At 33.5% G+C, this 22,003-nt stretch overlaps 1 protein-coding gene across 1 annotated transcript in view; it reads right to left on the bottom strand.

The window, feature by feature from the left end:
• Nucleotides 1-22,003, bottom strand: part of LOC120329618 (uncharacterized) — a 68,777-nt gene that overhangs the window by 27,620 nt on the left and 19,154 nt on the right. Inside the window, exons 2-4 of the mRNA XM_078118617.1 lie at nt 14,170-14,185; nt 12,283-12,399; nt 10,156-10,267 (exon numbers count right to left, since the gene is read on the bottom strand). Coding sequence (XP_077974743.1) covers nt 10,156-10,267; nt 12,283-12,399; nt 14,170-14,185 — 245 coding nt within the window. The remainder of the gene's footprint in view (nt 1-10,155; nt 10,268-12,282; nt 12,400-14,169; nt 14,186-22,003) is intronic.

Genomic DNA, 22,003 nt, shown 5'->3' with positions numbered 1-22,003 from the left:
TAATATGATAAAAAAAAATATTATATCGAACTAAAATCAAAATGAACACTAGATAGGAGTAAGCCTGATTAATGAAACACTTGTAACATACTCACCGGAATTTCAGATTTGTCTCCGATTCCGTCTTTTTTTCAATTGCTCCAGTGCTTTCAGAATTCTGTGCCTGAGAAGCTAAGATAATATTAACAATATCTAAGCCTTATAAAATTCGTAAAATATTTACATGTATTCTGTAGATTTTCCTTGCATCAGTCCTTTCCTAACTTTCCCAGTCCCTTCATAGTTCTGTGCCTGAGAAGCTAGCATAACATTAAAAATATCTAAGCCTAATAAAAACTCTATTATTCCTAATGGCGGGAATGGGTCTAAATCTATCTATACCAAATAAAATAATAAGAACAAAAAGGCCATGGCAACCTGTTAATACTTTTCTTTTTTTGTCGATGTCACGATACCCTGGTTCCTGTTGAAAATATCTTAAAAATAGAAGAGAAATTAATGATTATGACAAACACAGATAGGAAAATATGGATAGAGCATATTACTAAAAAAACTTTATTATTAAATATTCAATATCAGCAATGAACATAATACTTCGTGCATTACTGTATCAGTATTAATATAATCTAAATGAATATTATATCGAACTAAAATCAAAATAAACACTAGAAGGCGTAAGCCTGACTAATGAAACACTTGTAACATACTTACCGGAATTTCAGATTTGTTTATGATTCCGTCTTTTTTCAATTTCTCCAGTGCCTTCAAAATTCTGTGCCTGAGAAGCTAAGATAACATTAACAATAAATAAGCCTAATAAAATTTGTAAGAATATTTACATTCAATTTGTAGATTTTTCCTGTATCAGTCTTTTCCTATTTTCTTCATTGTTTCCTTGTATCAGTCTTTTCCTAATTTCCCCATTGCCTTCATAATTCTTTGCCTGAGAATCTAGAATACCATTGAAAATATCTAAGCCTAATAAAAACCCTATTAATCCTAATGGCGGGTATTTCTAACGGTGGGAATGGGTCTAAATCTATCTCTAACAGAGCAAATATTAAAAACAAAAAAAGCCATGGCAACCCTGTTAATACTTTTCTTCTTTGGTCGGTGTCACGATATTCTGTTTCCTGTTGAAAATACCTCAAAAATAGAAGAGAAAATAATGATTAAGACAAATAAAATAGGCAAATATGGATAGAGCCTATTACTAAAAAAGCTTTAATATTAAATATTCAATATCAGCAATGATTATAATACTTCGTGCATAAATGTTTCAGTATTAATATGACAAAAAAAAATATTATATCGAACTAAAATCAAAATGAACAGTAGATAGGAGTAAGCCTGATTAATGAAACACTTGTAACATACTCACCGGAATTTCAGATTTGTCTCCGATTCCGTCTTTTTTTCAATTGCTCCAGTGCTTTCAGAATTCTGTGCCTGAGAAGCTAAGATAATATTAACAATATCTAAGCCTTATAAAATTCGTAAAATATTTACATGTATTTTGTAGATTTTCCTTGCATCAGTCTTTTCCTAACTTTCCCAGTCCCTTCATAGTTCTGTGCCTGAGAAGCTAGCATAACATTAAAAATATCTAAGCCTAATGAAAACCCTATTATTCCTAAGGGCGGGAATGTGTCTAAATCTATCTATACCAAATAAAATATTAAGAACAAAAAGGCCATGGCAAACTGTTAATACTTTTCTTTTTTTGTCGATGTCACGATATCCTGGTTCCTGTTGAAAATATCTTAAAAATAGAAGAGAAATTAATGATTATGACAAACACAGATAGGAAAATATGGATAGAGCATATTACTAAAAAAGCTTTATTATTAAATATTCAATATCAGCAATGAACATAATACTTCGTGCATTACTGTATCAGTATTAATATAATCTGAATGAATATTATATCGAACTAAAATCAAAATAAACACTATAAGGCGTAAGCCTGACTAATGAAACACTTGTAACATACTTACCGGAATTTCAGATTTGTCTATGATTCCGTCTTTTTTCAATTTCTCCAGTGCCTTCAAAATTCTGTGCCTGAGAAGCTAAGATAACATTAACAATATCTAAGCCTAATAAAATTTGTAAGAATATTTACATTCAATTTGTAGATTTTTCTTGTATCAGTCTTTTCCTATTTTCTTCATTGTTTCCTTGTATCAGTCTTTTCCTAATTTCCCCATTGCCTCCATAATTCTTTGCCTGAGAATCTAGAATACCATTAAAAATATCTAAGCCTAATAAAAGCCCTATTAATCCTAATGGCGGGTATTTCTAACGGTGGGAATGGGTCTAAATCTATCTCTAACAGACCAAATATTAAAAACAAAAAAAGCCATGGCAACCCTGTTAATACTTTTCTTCTTTGGTCGGTGTCACGATATTCTGTTTCCTGTTGAAAATACCTCAAAAATAGAAGAGAAAATAATGATTAAGACAAATAAAATAGGCAAATATGGATAGAGCCTATTACTAAAAAAGCTTTAATATTAAATATTCAATATCAGCAATGAATATAATACTTCGTGCATAAATGTATCAGTATTAATATGATAAAAAAAAATATTATATCGAACTAAAATCAAAATGAACAGTAGATAGGAGTAAGCCTGATTAATGAAACACTTGTAACATACTCACCGGAATTTCAGATTTGTCTCCGATTCCGTCTTTTTTTCAATTGCTCCAGTGCTTTCAGAATTCTGTGCCTGAGAAGCTAAGATAATATTAACAATATCTAAGCCTTATAAAATTCGTAAAATATTTACATGTAATTTGTAGATTTTCCTTGCATCAGTCTTTTCCTAACTTTCCCAGTCCCTTCATAGTTCTGTGCCTGAGAAGCAAGAATATCATTTAGAATATCTAAGCCTAATAAAAACCTATTATTCCTAATGGCGGGAAAGGGTCTAAATCTATCTATACCAAATAAAATAATAAGAACAAAAAAGCCATGGCAACCTGTTAATACTTTTCTTTTTCTGTCGATGTCACGATATTCTGGTTCCTGTTGAAAATATCTTAAAAAAATAGAGAAATTAATGATTATGACAAACACAGATAGGAAAATATGGATACAGCATATTACTAAAAAAGCTTTATTAATAAATATTCAATATCAGCAATAAACATAATACTTCGTGCATTATTTTATCAGTATTAATATAATAGGAAAAATATTATATCGAACTAAAATCAAAATAAACACCAGATGGAACGAGTAAGCCTGACTAATGAAACACTTGTAACATACTTACCGGAATTTCAGATTTGTCTCCGATTCCGTCTTTTTTCAATTTCTCCAGTGCCTTCAAAATTGTGCGCATGAAAAGCTAAGATAATAATAATAATATCTATGTCTAATAAAATTCGTAAAATATTTACATGTAATTTGTAGATTTTCCTTGCATCCGTCTTTTCCTAATTTTCCCAGTCCCTGCATAGTTCTGTGCATGAGAAGCTAGAATAACATTAAAAATATCTAAGCCTAATAAAAACCCTATTATACCTAATGGCGGGAGAGGGTCTGAATCTATCTATACCAAATAAAATAATAAAAACAATAAAGCCATGGCAACCTGTTAATACTTTTCTTTTTTTGTCGGTGTCGCGATATCCTGGTTCCTGTTGAATATATCTTAAGAAGAGAAAATAATGAATATGACAAACACAGATAGGAAAATATGGATACAGAATATTAATAAAAAAGCTTCAATAATAAATATTAAATATAAGTATTAATATATTCAGAAAATATATTATATCGACTAAAGTCAAAATGAACACTATAGATGGCAAGCTTCTGTTAATACTTTTCTTCCTTTGTCGTTGTCACGATAACTTGTTTTCCTGTTGAAAATTTCTCCAAAACTACAATAGAATATAATGAATATGACAAATAAGATAGCTGAATATGGAAACAGCATATTACGAAAAAAGCCTATTATAACATATACAATATCAGTAATTAATCAGTAATGTTCAATAACAGTAATAAAAATATAAGAATAACGTAAAATGAAAGAATCATTTTAAACTTATCATACCAAGACATCAAATATAGGATTGCATTACAGGGTGTTAAAATACAAATAACAATTGTATTTAGTTTTCTGAGATATGATTCAATTCATTAATAAATATACAATCAAGAATCCGTTTGCAATTATTCAAATTACATAAATAGTTAGTTCCTCACGGGTCGACCCATGTCAAACTTCCGCATATAATCCTTTTACAGTGTGTATGACATTTTGGTATAGTTTCAAACAACAGTCTTATTTGATATAGAAGACATGTGTATGTAGAAGACATGTGTATGTGCTGCCAAATGCATTTGTTTGCAATCACATATTAGTAATCAGTGCACATACATACGAGCTTAAAGTACGTATGGCAATGGAATACAGTCTCAAACAACGGTCTATTTTTCTATATCAAAGTCTTGTGTGTGCCCTCGATGCATTTGTTGGCTAGCACATCTTAGTTATCTTTAATAAAACTTTTCTTCATATTCAAATATTTGAGTTGTATTTTCTTTTGAAAAACAGAACGATTCTTCAAGTTCCATAATTGAAGAATCCTGTAAAAATATATATACATTTAGTTATTATGCACTTTTATAGTAGAGGAAGTAAATTATGAGCAACTTATCACGTATGATGAGGCTCTACAAGACACCTATAACGTGTTGGGCGATGACGCTGCGCGACTCCCTTGGACCTATAACCTGCCAGTTTTCTCGATATTAACAACTCCACATCTTTGAATATGATTGAAGTCGAGTACTGGCAATGAAATATCCAGTCTACATGAACAAAGTACGAGAAACGAATAATATGTGATCAAAAACGTCAAAAAGTGTTCTGATAAAAATGATTATTGTAGAGGTCGAAACGCATAATGTAGAAGTCAAAACTATTAACCCTACTATTCACATATGTCAATATATTGGGACATCTGTCATACTTGGTCATAATGTATTGGGTTGCTAAAGTTTACGACCAACCTAAGTATGTCGACAACATACTTAATTCCAAAAGATGCAAACAATAGCAACATTAATTTATGCAATATGAATAAACCCTATCATTTAACCAAAATAAAAAACAAGCAGACAATCCGATTACTACGGCAATTAAATTAACACTACTTGAACGACAAACTTCTAATGCGAAATAACTTTTATATAGCCGACTTGCAATGATCCGAAATAATATTAAACAAACAAGAATATGAGAAGACCGATACAAGATTTTGTTGAAGTCAACATGCCTCTTTTCTCCCCGCGAACAGAAGCTGAAATTGCCTCAAAGAGAGAAGTCTATGAGTCACCGAAAGTACAATGCCCGATAACTTTCGAAATACCCCGGGTCAAATATATATATATACGGAAGAAAACAATTAAACTTTGTCTGTTGCTAAGGAAATAAATCTTAGTAGTAGTATGTGTAATATACTATTACATGCTTGAGATGGCTTAAAAAAGATGCTATTTGATATCATACGAGTTTTTTAGGTTTGCAGTAAAAGAGTATATATCTATTTTAGACATTACATTAACGTCCATTACATTATACTAGAGATTCCAACTAAGAGATGTACCGATACCTTTTGTCGCCGATACCAATTCGACAACAACGATAAAACGACGATATTAATATTTTAAAGCAGAAATTGCCTACATTTACATGCTATGTAATTCTTATCCCAGGTGTGCAGTCGAAACAAGTTAAATTAACAGTTTGCAAGATTTATTCATGCCACACAATTTTTCAGATTTGAAAAAGACATATTTCAGATAAAAAGAAATTAATGTTTTGGATCCTGATACGTTTTTATTTAAATATATTGCACACTGATGTTAATTTTATCGGTGTTCGGTTAGAAAACTCATCGGGTTTGGCTACTGTAGGTGGTAAAATAAAAAAATGTTCACTCATTCTATCCAACTGATAAATCGAGTTGCGTGCGCAGAATTTTATGCCATTATAACGTCATATTTTGTATTTTGCACATCGAAAAATTCACATTCGATATATTTCTTCATAATTTCCATGTTAAAATTGTCAATATAAAAAAAAGGTTGCAATAATAGCCAAATTAGTAGAGTTAGTTGGGCTGATAAATGGCTTAAATCAGGTCATAATCATATTCCCGTTTCTATTCGCGCGGTTTGGAAACAGCATTGCTCCTACCTAACGAGGATAATACCGCGAACACGATCACACACGATCACAAACGAACACAAGCAAAAAATAATTTCAATATCAGTATTTCAACCTACTTTGTAAAACATTCAGAAATAGATTAAAAGTTTAATTATCAAGGAAATATCAGTCTACATTTAGCCGATATCAATACGAATACCGATACCAAAAAATTGCCGATATTACCGATACCCAATAACTTTTACCGAAAGCCTTTTATAATAGGTTTGACCAGCACTTGCTGCATGTGTAACGACATTGATGTTTGTTTTAAGCAGAAAGTAAAACACTCATTTCAAGCATTCCGAACCGAAATTGAAATAAATGAAAAGTCAATATACCGCAATTAATGATAAAATAAAACTAGTAAATAATACACGATAGTAATACGAAAATTTGGTAAAAAAATCACAATTCAAGACAGCCAAAATTATTGCAAAATGAACATATTATATTGGGTTAGATTAGCTGTCTTTAGGTAATATTTGGACGTGATTCGACTTAAAATTATTCTAATGTGAATCAAGCATCAAAATTAGAACCAAGCTGAAGTATAAAATGCGACTATCAGAAGATAACCCGTAGGTTACAATGACAATATATTTTCGTGGCATCAAGATACCAGAACAACACAACACAACGCAAAGAACTACAGAAACAAATGTTCGTAGAAGTATGTAATGGACAGACATTTTTCCTCTTTACAGGTATCCCATATTTTCCTTTCATATTGTTAACGGCGTTCTATATTTTGTACTAAACCCAAAGTGGGTTTATTTGATTTGAGAGATTCGTTTTCCTGTATGACTTAGATTTATAGTCACGTTAACATATTTTAGAATATGACTTTAAAAAAATCGCACTACAAATAGGAGTTTTAAGATGTACCTACATGAAAGCCAGTAGAATCCGCATTTTTATTTTTTTAAAAGCTCAAACTGATATGCTTTTGTCACAATTACATCCAAGCGCCTTCAGTTAACAGTTAGTTGGACGTGTTTTAACCCTAAATATTCTAATACTCTCCAACATTAAAATTAGAAGCAAGTTAAAGTAGTAAGTAGGATAAAGTTAAGCAAGTTAAAGTAGAGTTTATAAATGTCCACTTATTAACAGAGGTTCAGCTAAAATAGAAGAACAAACGATTAAACGAAGGCTTAAATAATAAATAATCTAATAATCAAACACAGCAATTTGATAACAATCACAAACTATATGAAATGTGTTGTACAGAGACAAACCAAAACGTGAATAAAAAACTAGCCTTGACAAAATGAAAAATTTGGAATGTTAGGAACTCCGGAAAAACATACGATTGAGCAAGGGATTATTAAATATGACCTTGCATGCGTGCAGTGTAACTAAGATTTTTCTAGCCTGTCAGCTTGCTTAAAACATTTTAACTTTTCGTTTACAAATAAACTATTTCAACACACATATTAGAAACTATGAATAGTCAGTATCAGCGTCGGATAAATAACAATTCAGCTAATAAAACAGAACTATTCTAAAGTATTCGCAATCCCTAATGAAGAACAAACTGATCAGTGTCGTTGCGACAAAATCAGAAAATTTATTAAAAAGTCCTCTTGTTGCGTGCTTTCGAATCTACCAATTTATTACGCTTCATCGGAGAATTAGAAGTGACCATTTCATTTTTTTCTTAAATTCGTGGACACGTCCACCGCTTTTTTGTTAATAAGTTTCTTCATTTCCCCAAATGTATTTTTGTACGGCTAAGACATTCACGCGACAATGACTTAGAAATGAATTGTTATTTATCAGAATTTTTGGATTTAAATAAAAATTTATCAAACACAAATCTGGGTCGGGCATTCAATTCAATTCAACGAAAGCATTTATTTCAAAAAACACCCCCGAATGCAGATTTCAAATTTTTTAATTTCTTCTAACCCGAAACCTAAACCAAGCTGGACAACGACTAATTTGTTATTTTAAAGCTTTAAGTTAACGACGGATTCAAATTCAATTCAATAGGAGCATTAATTTCAAATAAAATCTCTCATTTTTAAAGAAACAGTCACAACTGTGGTAATATACTTAGATAATTGGTATATTGCACTATAAGTTTTTTCAGAAATATTGAATCTTTTCCGATCTAGCGGGTCAATATTTGAATATTCCATTAAATCGAGGACTAATATAAACGAGAATATCGGTCAGAGACCGAAGACTCATTGATCGAAAGTTAGGGGATCCCCCAGAACAGCGCTCTTACTCCATAGTGACAACTTCTGGTACGCCATATGATGAATGCACATGCAAAATCTGGAGCAGATTCAATATCGCTTTCGTGAGATATCGAGTGCATCTAACAGACAAACAGACTATACCTATCAACAAACTTACCGATTAAAATCGATAAGTAACGAGAGAGCTGTGCTCAAATATATGGACACGTCACAAGGTGTCGTTATTTTTCATTCTGACCCAAAAAAAACTCGAATATCTTGAAGTCCACACAAATTTTTAAAATAAGTAAAAGTAATAGCCTTCTCTCATTTGATTCAGTATTCGAAAAGGAAAGCGATTTCATCATGACGATTCATCATGACGAAAAAGAAGAATACTAACAAGAACAACAACATTAATATTGAAACGATCGTTATGTACACTGACGTGTCCAAAAAGTTAATTCAACAAAAACTTGCGGTGGCACAATGTAGTATTCGAAGATTGTAAATTTTACAAAAATTGATTGATTTCAGTAAAATATTTAATTATTTCGATCTAATTTCGGCTTGTGGGTTAAAATTTGAATGTACCAATAATTTTTCGAACTATGGCATTATGTGAACTATATGAACTATGTCAAGTTTTGGGTTTATGAATGACCGAAAATGTAATTTGATAAATTAGATATGAATTGGATATATATTTAAACCAATCTATTCGTACCTGTCTGCTCTAGTGATATGGCAACATCAAACAAAATAATACACCGTGGATTTTCCAAATTCTAAACCCTAACCATTCCGAGCCTGTCGAACCCCTGCGCTACCCTGAAAGCTCCCGCCAAACCCCATTGTACCAGATGGTTTAAATTAGGAGCCCAATTAAGACTTTATAAAGGGGAAACATAATTTTGTGCAAGGTTATAGAAAATGAAAAGATTCAGGTTGAAAATCCTTGGTTTGCCATAGCAATCGAAGATGTTTCAAAGTCATAAGCAGAAAGCACCAAAAGCCACTATCATATAAGCACAAACACTAAAGCGCGCGACATCCATGAAGATGACGGGTTCACTAAAACTTACAACTGCGCAACGCTATACAAACAGCAACGCTAATTTATAAGTTGTTGAACGTGTAAGTTTAAATATCTGAGATGAACTGTAGTTAAATTTGCATAATTAGTAGACGATGTGATACAAATTCCCATAATAGAAAACTGTTTTAATTAAAGATACCTCGTCGAACTCCTGTTACCCCAACAAAAAACAAAAAGTCGATTGAACCATGGTTTAAAACTACTCTTCTAGACTATTGAAAAACTAACAAAACGCTATGGCAACGAAATAAACCCATAAAGTACGAATACAACAAATACTATAAAATGAGGCCCGACAAATTGTAATAATGCAGCCGCAATTGCCCCATTACCTGTATTATAACCCCATTGCTGGCGGACTGCCGCATACTTCGATACTTGTCAAACGATGGGAGAACGCCCAAAAGTAAACATAACCCGCGTCTTTTCGGGAATTGTGCAAACGAAAGTAACACAGCAGAAACATTTATTGCATACCAGCTAAAAACTGCACATCTTCCGTGAACTAGCGGGTGGAAACCATTGCATTATATGAATTTTGCAATTCTTCCTGACTAGCGGGATTTAACATGATATTTCAGTTCATACCTGAAAAAATATGAATTGAAAGATTTATAAGATTTCATACTTGCTCTTTACTCTTTACACTATATAAAAGCTTCCATCTCACTCCGTGAGGCACCAGACTAATAACAACGTCCGTTTGATGCAATGACTCTTTCAAGCAGTGATTTAGAAAACTGAAAATAAATATATAGTTTCATTAATAAGTTTCGGAGTTACAAATCACAAAAATATGAATGCTTATTAACAGAGGTAAAGCAAAGGTAAACTTATATTAAAAATGCATAAACAATATTATTTTGACCACGTAGAAATACCAGTATTGCCGATTTATTCATGTAGTTAGTATCAATAAAAAAAAGTGTTTCACCAAAGCTGAGTTACGTGAACACTCAACACCAAGTATTGTAGTAATTACCAATTTGTGAAGTTCTTTAATTATTATTTAATACGAAAGTAACACCGACACGATCCAAATTTAAACGCATAGAAATGTCCAACTATCCGCTTCACAAATATCGCACCCCGGGGTTAATAAGAATGATATTGTTCGCTTAAAATTGGAACTGTAATTTACAAACTGTGATAGAAATCCTACACAGAAGATAGAAATCATAATAAAATTGCATGCGAATGCACTTGTTGCCCCTCTTCGTCGATGTGAACTCACAATCATGTCCGAAATATAAAAACTACGATATCCGCCGTGATAATTAATATATACTAGTGAATAAAAAAGTGCTTTGATATAGTCTAACAACATTAATTGGAATGTCGGCCGCCAAAACGATCGCGGTGACGAATATTTAACTGAGGCCTTCGATTACGACAAAATTATGAAATAAAAAACGCCGCACTGTTACGAGTTTTCAGTCTTCTAGTAAAATTCGAAAAAAAAAATATATATATATATTGTCACGGCGGTGGTTTCGGCGGCCAACATCCCAATTAATGTCGTTTATAATGCTGATTATTCGGTGTTCGTTAAAAATATTCGATTAACTCGATTCAAACATACGATTTTGCCCGCCCCTGATTACGGCGCGAGTAAATAATAATTGAATGAAAATAAAAATTTAACTTCATAACAATAAATTCCAAGTAATAGTTTCACACCTCATGCATTCGGTCGGCGCTACATGCGAGCGTATTTTTGTACATATAAACCATTATGACACTACTGAAATGTTTTAGTTCTCTCTGAAATTAATTTTCCCGAATTTTTGATGTTTTATTTCTAAATGCGGGTACCCGATGACTACGGATTAATAGTCGATGATTGAAATACGACTTGTAAAATACTCGCCTACACCGGCAGGCAAAGAGAGACGGGCTACAACGTAACTGTGAAATTTCGCTGTGAACGACCATACATTTTAGTTTATTAAACGCATTACGTCGTCGTGAATTGCACTTTTGGCGCACTCTTTTAATTTCATCTTAACCCCCGTTGGAAAATCCTGACTGCGCCCCTGGATGCGGACATATTTAAAATGCGGTATTTGATGGCTTAATTGTGTTCAACGAAACCTGCAGTTGCGACGACTTACGACAATATAAAATCATTACAACTCAAAATTACCGCGTCAATCCGCGGACATAAAATGAAGAACAATGAAACCACGTGTAACAACACCGACTCCGCCCCGCCGCAGGCCTGTCACTCTGATTCTTTTTTTTAAGTTTCACCGTTTGAAATATCCCAAGATGTGGACAAAAAACGAACGATTGTATTTAAATTATTGCAAAAAAATGCGATCGATATATTTTGCATTTATTATTTTATATATAGTCACATACCGAGAAAAAGTCGTATGCGGTTTCATAGGTAGTTAGTTTCAAAATAGACAAAAGGTACATCGCGCGAACAATTTACAGTGTTTCGATTTCAGTTACTATTATGGTATATATTTTAAAGAAATACTAACATAACACCAAATTTTGTGCTTTACAATGTCTAAAAAGCGTTTTCAAACTGCTGCGAGACTGCTAAAACAAAACCTATGGTGATATCTTTCGTTTTAGATTTTTGTTTTATTATTTTATAATGCCGCTTTTCAATCAAGAAATTGGGTTGCGGATTTACCTCTTTATCATTTATCTCTTCACCGATTTTTATAATATAGTATTCTAACTTGTTTGTGATGAATGTAAATTAGGAAGATTCAAAAGATTTTAATAACATACTTACTCTTCAGACTCGATGCATCCACTTCTCTCAGTGATGTATAATCGGACAAATACCTCCGCGTGTCTTTTGATGTAATGATAAACTGTCTTTTCCGCTTCCAAGAAGTGTTTCAGAAAGCTGAAATTTATGCGAGATAATGAAATGTAGGTAAATTTTGTATAATATTGATTTGATTAAACATAGTTGTTCGAACTATGTCATTATTAAGATTTAAGTTTATAAGTTACGGAAAATGTAATTTGACAGGAGCACAGAGAAGCTATGCTTATACTTTGAATACATAAAATAAAAATATTAATTTTCAGTTCATTCACAAATTATTCACAGATTTCCTCCTAATTTACAAACATTACTTTGGAATGATCTGTCAGGTTATAATATTGCAACACATCATATAAACTATATTTATAATCATTTGAAAGCACGTTGAAAATACGGCTACATATTTAAGAAATGAAAATATCAAAAATAAGGTGGAAAAGATAAAATCTAACAAATATTTTTGTTTCTAATTATCTTTACGCCCCTCAAAAAATTGCCCACGCCCTTGTGATAAGCTGTGCTTATTCTAAAGATACAAAGATGATAACTTGTACTGATATTCATTTACGTTCATTCTTAAATTATTCGCAGATTTTCAACATTATAAAAATTACTTATTCGGAATGATCTGTCAGTGTGTTATGTTGTATCTCATTATTTAAATCTTAACTAGTGAATTATTTATTAGTGTGTTATATTTTACCTTCAAGTGTTCTATAGTCTGTCCTTCCCAGCGACTACCTGAAAATATACGTCTATAAATAACTTCAGCCAAAGACATTGTAGACATTATATATATATATAAGAACATGATAGATCATAACTAGGGAATAAACTATAGAGAAATAAGGAATATATTCCCAGATTCGAACACTAATGAACATGGGACGGTATGATTATTAAGGCTATTAGCATAGGGATATAGCCTGACTATACTAGATTTACAATTGGTGGGATCTCATGTATATAGTAACCTTGGAAATTTTAGTTTGAGACACAAATCACATTGTCAACCAGTACTAAAGGGTGTACGATTCCCGGTTATATTGATGCATATTGATGCACTTGATTCTACCCACTCATATAATATCGTTATGGGAAACAATGCCATTTCAGTTCAAAACACATGTGAATACGAATGTCATGGTTAACTAGTACCAAAGGGGGTAAGATACACGATTAAATTAAGTCAAGTCAAGTTTATTTTTTCCAACCAGCAAAATGTATCACAATCATAAAATACATGACAAAAAAAAATTACACAGTTTTCTACTGGGGAAGGGAAGTCGCGGGGAACCAAACTGGTTATCGAGCAGGAACACCCAAGTTCCTAATATCTAATTAAAAAAGTAAGAATTCTGAGTTTTCAAGCTGCTCTATCTTATATTGACGGTGAGTGCCGTATGAAAGAGACCATTCAGTAGAGATTATATAGGAGAGTTTATATTAATTAAGCTCTCCCTAATACACGTGATTAGGCATAACATGACGTGACCCGCACTAACATTAGGGAAAATATGACACATATTTTTATTTTTCTATATTTATAGTTATGAACATGGATGGTATGATATCTTAGAATATTTACCAAGGGGATAAGAACCAAAAAGTTTACACTTGGTTGAATATAATTTATACAGTATCGTTTTTGGAAATTTTAGTTGGGACACATTTTGAAATTGTAATTTTTAGAAAATTTCATTTGACAGACAAACCAAAACTGAGCTTATACTCAATATATTGAAAGTAATAATTTGTCTGTAGATTTCCCGTAAAAAAAATACAATATATCATTTATTTATAGATATCTAAATTGAAAAGATTTCAAATGATTTAATTACATACTTGATCTTCAGACTTGCTAGGCCTTCATCTCACTCAGTGATGAAAAGCTGGCACTTGACGAATTTCTTTTGGTACAATGATAAATTGTCCTGTAAACCTTCAAGCGGTGTTTCAAAAAGCTGAAAATCAATATATATGTTATGATTTTGTGTAAGCCAATTCTAAATTTAAATTAAACTAAATTTCGTTGCGCCAAATATGTCATTTTAAGGTAGTTAATTCACACAAATGCTATTTGACAGAGACACTGCAAAGCAAAAAATATACGTTAGCATTTTAAACGTGAACGTGGGTCTTACTCTTTTGGACTTTTGATTCGAAAGACAATTATTAAAACTTGTGAAAATATAAACCTTCAATTTCGAGGGAAAAAACAAGATCAAATAAGTGGCATAACAATGCCGACTTTGATTGCAAGACCCGAGAGGTGGTGCGCTTGCATCTGATTGTTTAGCATTTTATAAGAAAACAGTGGTATGCAGGAATAGAATAGGCGTCGAAAGTCAAATAAAATGTTTGAATGAATTTTACTTGTATTATTCCTCGTTCGTTACTTTGTGTCTTTTAATCTTCAACCTTTAATTGTTTTGCATCTGAAAAAAAGTTAAGATATTGTTAAACAAACTGTCGAAGAATTCTCTTGCTTAATAAATGAAGAGTAGGGCTCTATCTGATCTTTTGCACAAAGCTCCAGCCACGTTTTAAAATGACATATTACTAATTATCTATTTGGGGTTAGGACTGATTTATAGAATTTCCAGTGCAATCTGCATTCCTAACTTAAACTGGATAATTACTAATTCTCTTATGTTGAACGTTAGTAGGGTCTTTGTAGAAAGATCCAATCTATACACGGCGATCGGTAGTATTCGTACCAAGATGGCGCACAACCTGCAGATACACATACTGTGTTCAGGTTGTGCGCCATCTTGGTACGAATACTATGGGAGCCCCCTAAACACTATAAAATATGAAAGTGAAAAGGCTACGTCGAATCTCTAATAAACCCTTGATTTTGCGATACATTTGAGAAAGTTTTGAAAGTTATGCATTACATTCATGTAAATCTTGCCATGTGGAATGCAGCTTACGTAGTGACGTATATCAGTATATTACGTTTAAGTTTCTTAATATGATAAGTCTATGTATTGCCTTATAGCTTTTAAGTTCGACCAGTTGTGAGAAAACGATGGAACCCGATGTTAGTGAGTTCGATACAAAAGAGAATCACCCACCAATCTAGACTTCTGTATTAGATTAATAATTCCAATTCGTATAGGCCCGAAAACCTCTAATTTACCACTTATACAATAGTAAAATGAAGGCAATAGAATAGCAATGAAAACAATATTAATAAAGAACATTTAGCTCACCTGAATATTGTTTCGAACTCGCTGTCATAACCCAACAGACAGCTTATCCATACTTCCTAAACAAAATCAAAATCAAAACCTCATCCTACGACAAACATTTGTGACTGCGATGTCGCTTGTGGCTTCCCGCGCACAAATATTTGACGAAAAAAGCTAACTGATTGTTGTAATCAAATTATTTAACTGATTACTTTAATTACTCCAGGTTGCCGTTATGAGCCGATCACGTTTCTAACGCGTGATCTTAAATTTGCAGAATGAAGAGGACGGTTGGGATTTGCTTTATACATTTTCTGATCGTTAATACCTAGTCCATATTATTTTCGGGGGTGTTTATCTCGGTGACCGTAGGGAAAGGTGGGGCACGTTGGGACATGGGGCACAGTGAAAAATCAGCTCTCACACTAATACTATATTCGGAATCCGGTCCGCGGTTTGATGTTTCAATCCGCCTTTCGGTGAGTTACAACGTCCCCGCAAACGGACAGCGTACGGGTAGAGCGACGCAAGCTTTGAGGTGAAATTGGTTTTGGGGGGTTGAAACTAAAATTTCACCGTTCCAGTTTTTTCTTTTTTCTAACTTAGTCTTTTCAACGTCTGATATATCAACCACCGTCTGATATATTTCAGCTATAGTCAGTCCACTGTGAAATATTTATAACGTTGTCGAGTGGATGTGCCTTCCGAATTTCGCCGTGGGATGATCTGAAGATATTTGTTGATTATGGGGAACAATGGACCGGGGTTCAGTGAGACATGCCCTACATGGCACAATTCGACAGTGTTTGATACAACAAGTGCTTAGAGACCTAGAGATGCGTTATATTTTTATGTAACATTATGGTATCTTTCGACTCATGGTCCAATATGAAATATATTCGAGAATCAAAAATATTCCCAGATTTGGATTCGGATTATAAAATAATTTAATTTGTAAGTGAATTTTTTGGTGAAATATCTGAAATATTTCGGCTGAACATTGATTTTAAAAATCTTAAATCTTCAAATTTGAGGCCTTCCTGTTATTTAGACGATTATGCTGATTGATTGCTTATTTTTAAGGGCATACTTCGTTGAACTTTTACAGAATGACCCATTGTGCCCCTAGGTCTGTCCGAATGTGCCCCACAAGTGGGGTGCAGTGGAACACTTGACAAAAGTTTTTAAAAGCATTTTGGTGGTAAGATGTGTGTCGCAAGGGAATTTCTTAGTCGCTGAATAAAAACTACATTTACCCCTCTCTGCATTAATCTCGCAAAGTCATATGTATGTGCAGAATAAAGGACTCAAAATGTGAAAAAGAAAAAAAGTGTCCCAACCTTCCCCACTTTCCGCTACATTTGAACCCACTTACATTTGAATCATGTGCATTTGAACCCATGTGTATATCCGCGGGTTCAATCTATATGCGGGTGCTAAAACCCATGGATTAGGGTTAGTAAGGGTTCAAATATCCGTAAAACAAAAAAATTCCATAGGTGCAATAGTATGCAGGTGCGATTGCCGTGGGTTCAGATGTACGTGGTTCAAATGTACGTGGGTTCAAATGTACACGGGTTCAAATGTAATGGAACCGTTTATCTCAGATCTCACATTTTTGCATCAGTGACGGGAGCTTAATACAAAGAATCCAGCATTTCCATTACATTCGTCTGTTTATATTTGTCGAGTAAACGCGCACGTGGATGTCATTAAAAATGTAACCTTCCTTCCACCCAATGAAAGAATAACGGCGTGTTTAGCGTTATATCAATGCATTCTCTTAATTGAAGTACAAATCTTAGCTCATTGACTTTTGCAGTCAAGAATGTTTTCATACAATAACGTGCCGGCGATGTCCTTAAAAGTGGAGTCACAATGTGACGTTGTTCCGATGCCTACGCCCTACTGTAAAGGTAATTTCTCCGCCCAAACCAAACGGCAGAGACATAACATCAGCAACAGCATTTATCACGGTTCTATGTGAAGTTAATACGGTAATTGACTGCTCCGGACAAGAGCATTCCGACGACAACGACTGATTCACATATTTGGTGTCATGGAGCTCGTGAAGAGGTAGACTGTTATTTACGGAGCCCCACAATGAGAACGTAACAAAAACAAATTGTTACTTAATATTAATGAGTGATTTGAAATTACTCTATTTAATAACTCGGATGTATTTGCTGCTTCTTAAATTTTATTAATGTCATTTTGAGTAAACAATTAGTTCATGGAGACTCTAGTTCTGCATGAAGCACTTTGAGTCTGTCTCTACAGTAGATCTCTTGGTAAAAAGCGATCATGATACAGATATGTACGGCCATAAAGAACAATCCTGAGATTTCGTCATCCAGCGTAAGGGTATAGACGTGTATTAATGTGTTTAGTATCTATGTCAGCCAGTGCACTACAGTTGACTACGTTTGCGTTGAGTGTCGCATCGTGCTAAGCCTTAGGACTACTCTTGATTTCTAACCTGAGATTACCCCGCTTGGATTGGCAGGTTCAAATCCAGTAGAGAATAATTTAGTACCAGAGTATTGCTGGCGGCTTCCTCCCACTATCCCTACCCTAAGCTAGCGCTTCCCAAACTTTTTTCGCAACGGAATATTAATACTTTTTATGATGTAATTAAAGTTTTTTCTCTACTTTCGCTTGAGGTACATAATATGCAGCACCTACGCCAAATGGATTTTTCGAACCGTCAGTAAATACTTGTACATAGTCTTGATAGTTTTTGTGTATATGGTCAAGAAATGACGTTTGAAGTATTGTTGGTGAACATGTTGTACCATAAATCGTTAGAGATGTATCAATTTGCGGCGGCTTCATTATCCAGGAAGAAATCTTGAAATTGACATCTTTTGCAACAGAGAAGTCGGTAAAAAAGCTGTTGGTTGTTTTTATATTAAACGTTGCAAAGGATGATTTGTCAGCAAAATATTCTTCCCACGACTGTTTAAATAATTGTGCTGTAATTTCGCTGTCATGAGGAATCATGCTGCATTTGTAATGTAGACATTTTCTATAATGTATAATATGTAAAGACAGTTCGTTACACTGGGTTTGTAACGCTATAATAGGAGTACTTTTTAATGCAACCAAACATTGTGATTGGAATACAGCCAGTTTCCGCAATATAGTCGTTGTGCTTATTGTTCCTGTTCTTGTTCTTTGATACGTTTTTAAAAAGTCGCTTTTCTCTTTGATTACTGGACCGATTGCTTTGAAATTTTCAGTAGTTAAAGATGGAATTTTTTTCTAGAAGGCTATCACTTTTATTAATTTCAAATATTCCTGTGAGCTTTATGAGATTCATTTTTATTTTGAGCTATGACGTCATCAGACTTTGCCACCATGTGGCGATTCCGCAAACATATATCGATCACTTGATCAACGAACAGGTTCCGTGGTCAAGCCTGCTGGTAAGTTACCGTGCCGTACCACAGTGAATTTCAGCGTAACGTGTCTATATATTTGAGCATAGCTCTCTTGTTTATGATGTAATCCCTTCAATATTTGTATACTGTAAGTAAACAATTACTTTCGACTGTGACCACTTGTAACACAAACATTTGTTTGATTTATGTGTTTATTATCACAGCTGAGTCCTATGAAAATGGCAACACGAAGATCGTGTTTGCATCAGATTATTCAACATTTATCCTGACTGTTGATTGTAATAAATTTGAAGGTAAATTTTGAAGTGTAACAAGTGCAGAAAACAAATTAACTTTTACTTTGCATACAATCGCAAGTTTAGGAACTTGGGCGAAGATCTTATTTATTAAGTAACCGCGTCAGGAAACATCAAGCGCATTAAATAAAATAAAACTATAGTACTTCTTCAGCACAAAATAAATGACGCCATAATCATATAAAATGAAATAACTCCAAAGGGTGTAAAATAAGGTCTCAAAACTGAAACCGTGGCGCCGTGATTAGTTCATACCAATATTCACACTGAGACCAATAGTCTCAAATTTTTCAGGTATTCGATGAATCGGAGTGTATACACCAACATCATATATCCAACAGCGGAAGATCTTCTTGGCGCCAGGAATACTTCACATGATTTGAATGTGACATTACCTCTAAGCAGCGCCGGATTAATCATCAAACAATATAAGCATGTGCTTGGGGCACCAAGCAAAGAGGGGCACCACAAAAATTTTAGAGCATAATTTTTTATAGTTTATCGGTATTTATTAAAATATTACGAGTTCACCAAACGACTAAAACTTCAAAATATTCGCTTATTTTTTGTCTTCAAGTATCATATTAACCTTCTTTACTAAAAATAAACACTGAAACTTATTTATTGGACACGAAATGGCCTATGAGTCGTTTTCTTAAATTGTTGTTGTTTTTTCGTTTCTAGTATTCACCTTGTTGATGCATTTTTGTTTTGTAAAAATTTTTATTCTCTTCAACAATTGTACCAATGAACTATTTACACTATGTGGCGGTTCCACTATCGCATTTCAACGATATAGTGGTCAGCAAAGTCGGGAGTTTTTTGATAAGGTAGACCAGGGTGGTTCAAACTCTGTCATGCTGATACATTCCGTGCGGCTCACAGAACAATTTTAGCATATATTTGTATCTAATGAAGGAACGTTTTGAGTTTTTTTCTAGATATTCCAACTGGGGGTTGAGATCCCGAAATTCAAACCTTTTTTCTAACGCTTTGTGCCTTTATTTTAGTAAAAACACTCTTCTGTTTACAAGCGTCAGCCATGTGACAGTAGTGACGAAACGCAGAGCCGACTTAACGCCGCGTAATCCAGTTTTTTTTTAGGTAGGTCCCGAAATACCAACTTAGACTGACTTGGTTGGTATTTGACGATGTCACTAAGCTTGCTCACGCTGCAAGTTTTTAAATAACTCAATATAACAATTCGTAATAAAATAAGTGTCGCAAGAAAGGTGAGATAAGAGAACACGGCGGAAATGTATTTCCTTGCCCATCACACAGTGTCTGGTTTGATTTCAAGTAATATCTGTCACGAAAGAATATAATTTAAAGCGACAATAAACGCGAGATGCGCAAAAAACAACGGTAATTCTCGGGAATTAACTTTAAAATAACTGAAGGCTTTATATATCTTCTTTACAAGAACGCCACCCATGCAACATAATAATAGTCTGATTAGAACGGTAAACTCTGGTTGTTTATTAAATTTAAAGTAAGTAAACTCGCGATATTTTGATCGCTTTGGCTCGCGAGGACTGTTTTTTTTTATAAAAAAAATACAGCATCTAAATCGATATATTCATTTAATTCTAATATGATTTTGATCGGTAAATACACTATTTTAATAATGTAAACCCACGATTGAAAGACAACATTTCTTCGTTATCTAAAACACATAGGCTACTTAGTAAAATACAGTTGCCCAGTGATATTTTTCTCCGGTTAACGTATAATGAGCTACAACTCTACTCAAACGCAGTCTACTGCTTGATTACTAACACCGTGGACAAGGAATATGGTAAGTCATATATATATGATTGTTCCAGCGACATACATTGATTGAGTTGGTGGCGAAAGCCGTGTTGCCTTCAGGGAGCTAGAGCCGAGGATCTATTCTAGGACCTTCATGGCATTTTACATTTTTCTGAATGGTCTTAGTAAACGGGATTTGAATCCTTTAAAATAGGTTACATGTTCTCATGGATGATTAATACCACAGAACCTGTTAATAAATGCGTGTATTACGTTATTTTGAAATTTCTTTGCGTCTTAAAATTGACCTAAATTATCGAAATCATCGCGATTAAAAACTGTAACTTAAAATAATCACGAATAATTCAATCAATCAATCAAATCGTTTTTTAGTAGCCATCCATGCAGGCAAACGCGCACAACAAAGTCAAAGCAAAATTTAAAAAATATATATATACATATTCATGACTTTCCCATAATGGACAGGATCACCGCGAAATGACCATTCGGTATACATTGGTTAGGTAATTGTGCTTGCGGTGATTCTGCATTTCCTACTATAACTTTTTGTCTTCAAAACTGTAAATATGATGCATTAGCAACTGTGTTGTCGGTTTATGTATATTAGCAACGACCGGAAAGTAAATTTAAATATGAGCCTGTAACAATTTGATTACAACACGAAGGAACCCACGTCTTAATCAACTTTCCTATAGGAAATATCTTTTTACTATTTACCAAGCGTGGAGTATACAGGTTTTGATGCACGAATAACGTAAACCATGCTAAATTTATTTTACCTCTGCTCGTGATCACCTTACCATTCATGTCATAGACAAATTGTTATGACTAACAAAGTAAGAAACCTGCAATTGCTTGGAGTTTAAAAAACAAGTATTTTCATCGGCCTTACATATCAAAACACTGTCTATAGGTTTGAGTTATTGAATGTAAAGCCATTTGGTTGCGAGGTCGAAACCATATGAAAAGGTAGAAACCGAGCGATTAAAGGATTGTTGCGAGTCTTTAG

Source organism: Styela clava, chromosome 12, assembly GCF_964204865.1.
Source record: "Styela clava chromosome 12, kaStyClav1.hap1.2, whole genome shotgun sequence".
Lineage (NCBI taxonomy): Eukaryota > Metazoa > Chordata > Ascidiacea > Stolidobranchia > Styelidae > Styela > Styela clava.
This window is presented reverse-complemented; position numbering and strand designations above follow the sequence as displayed.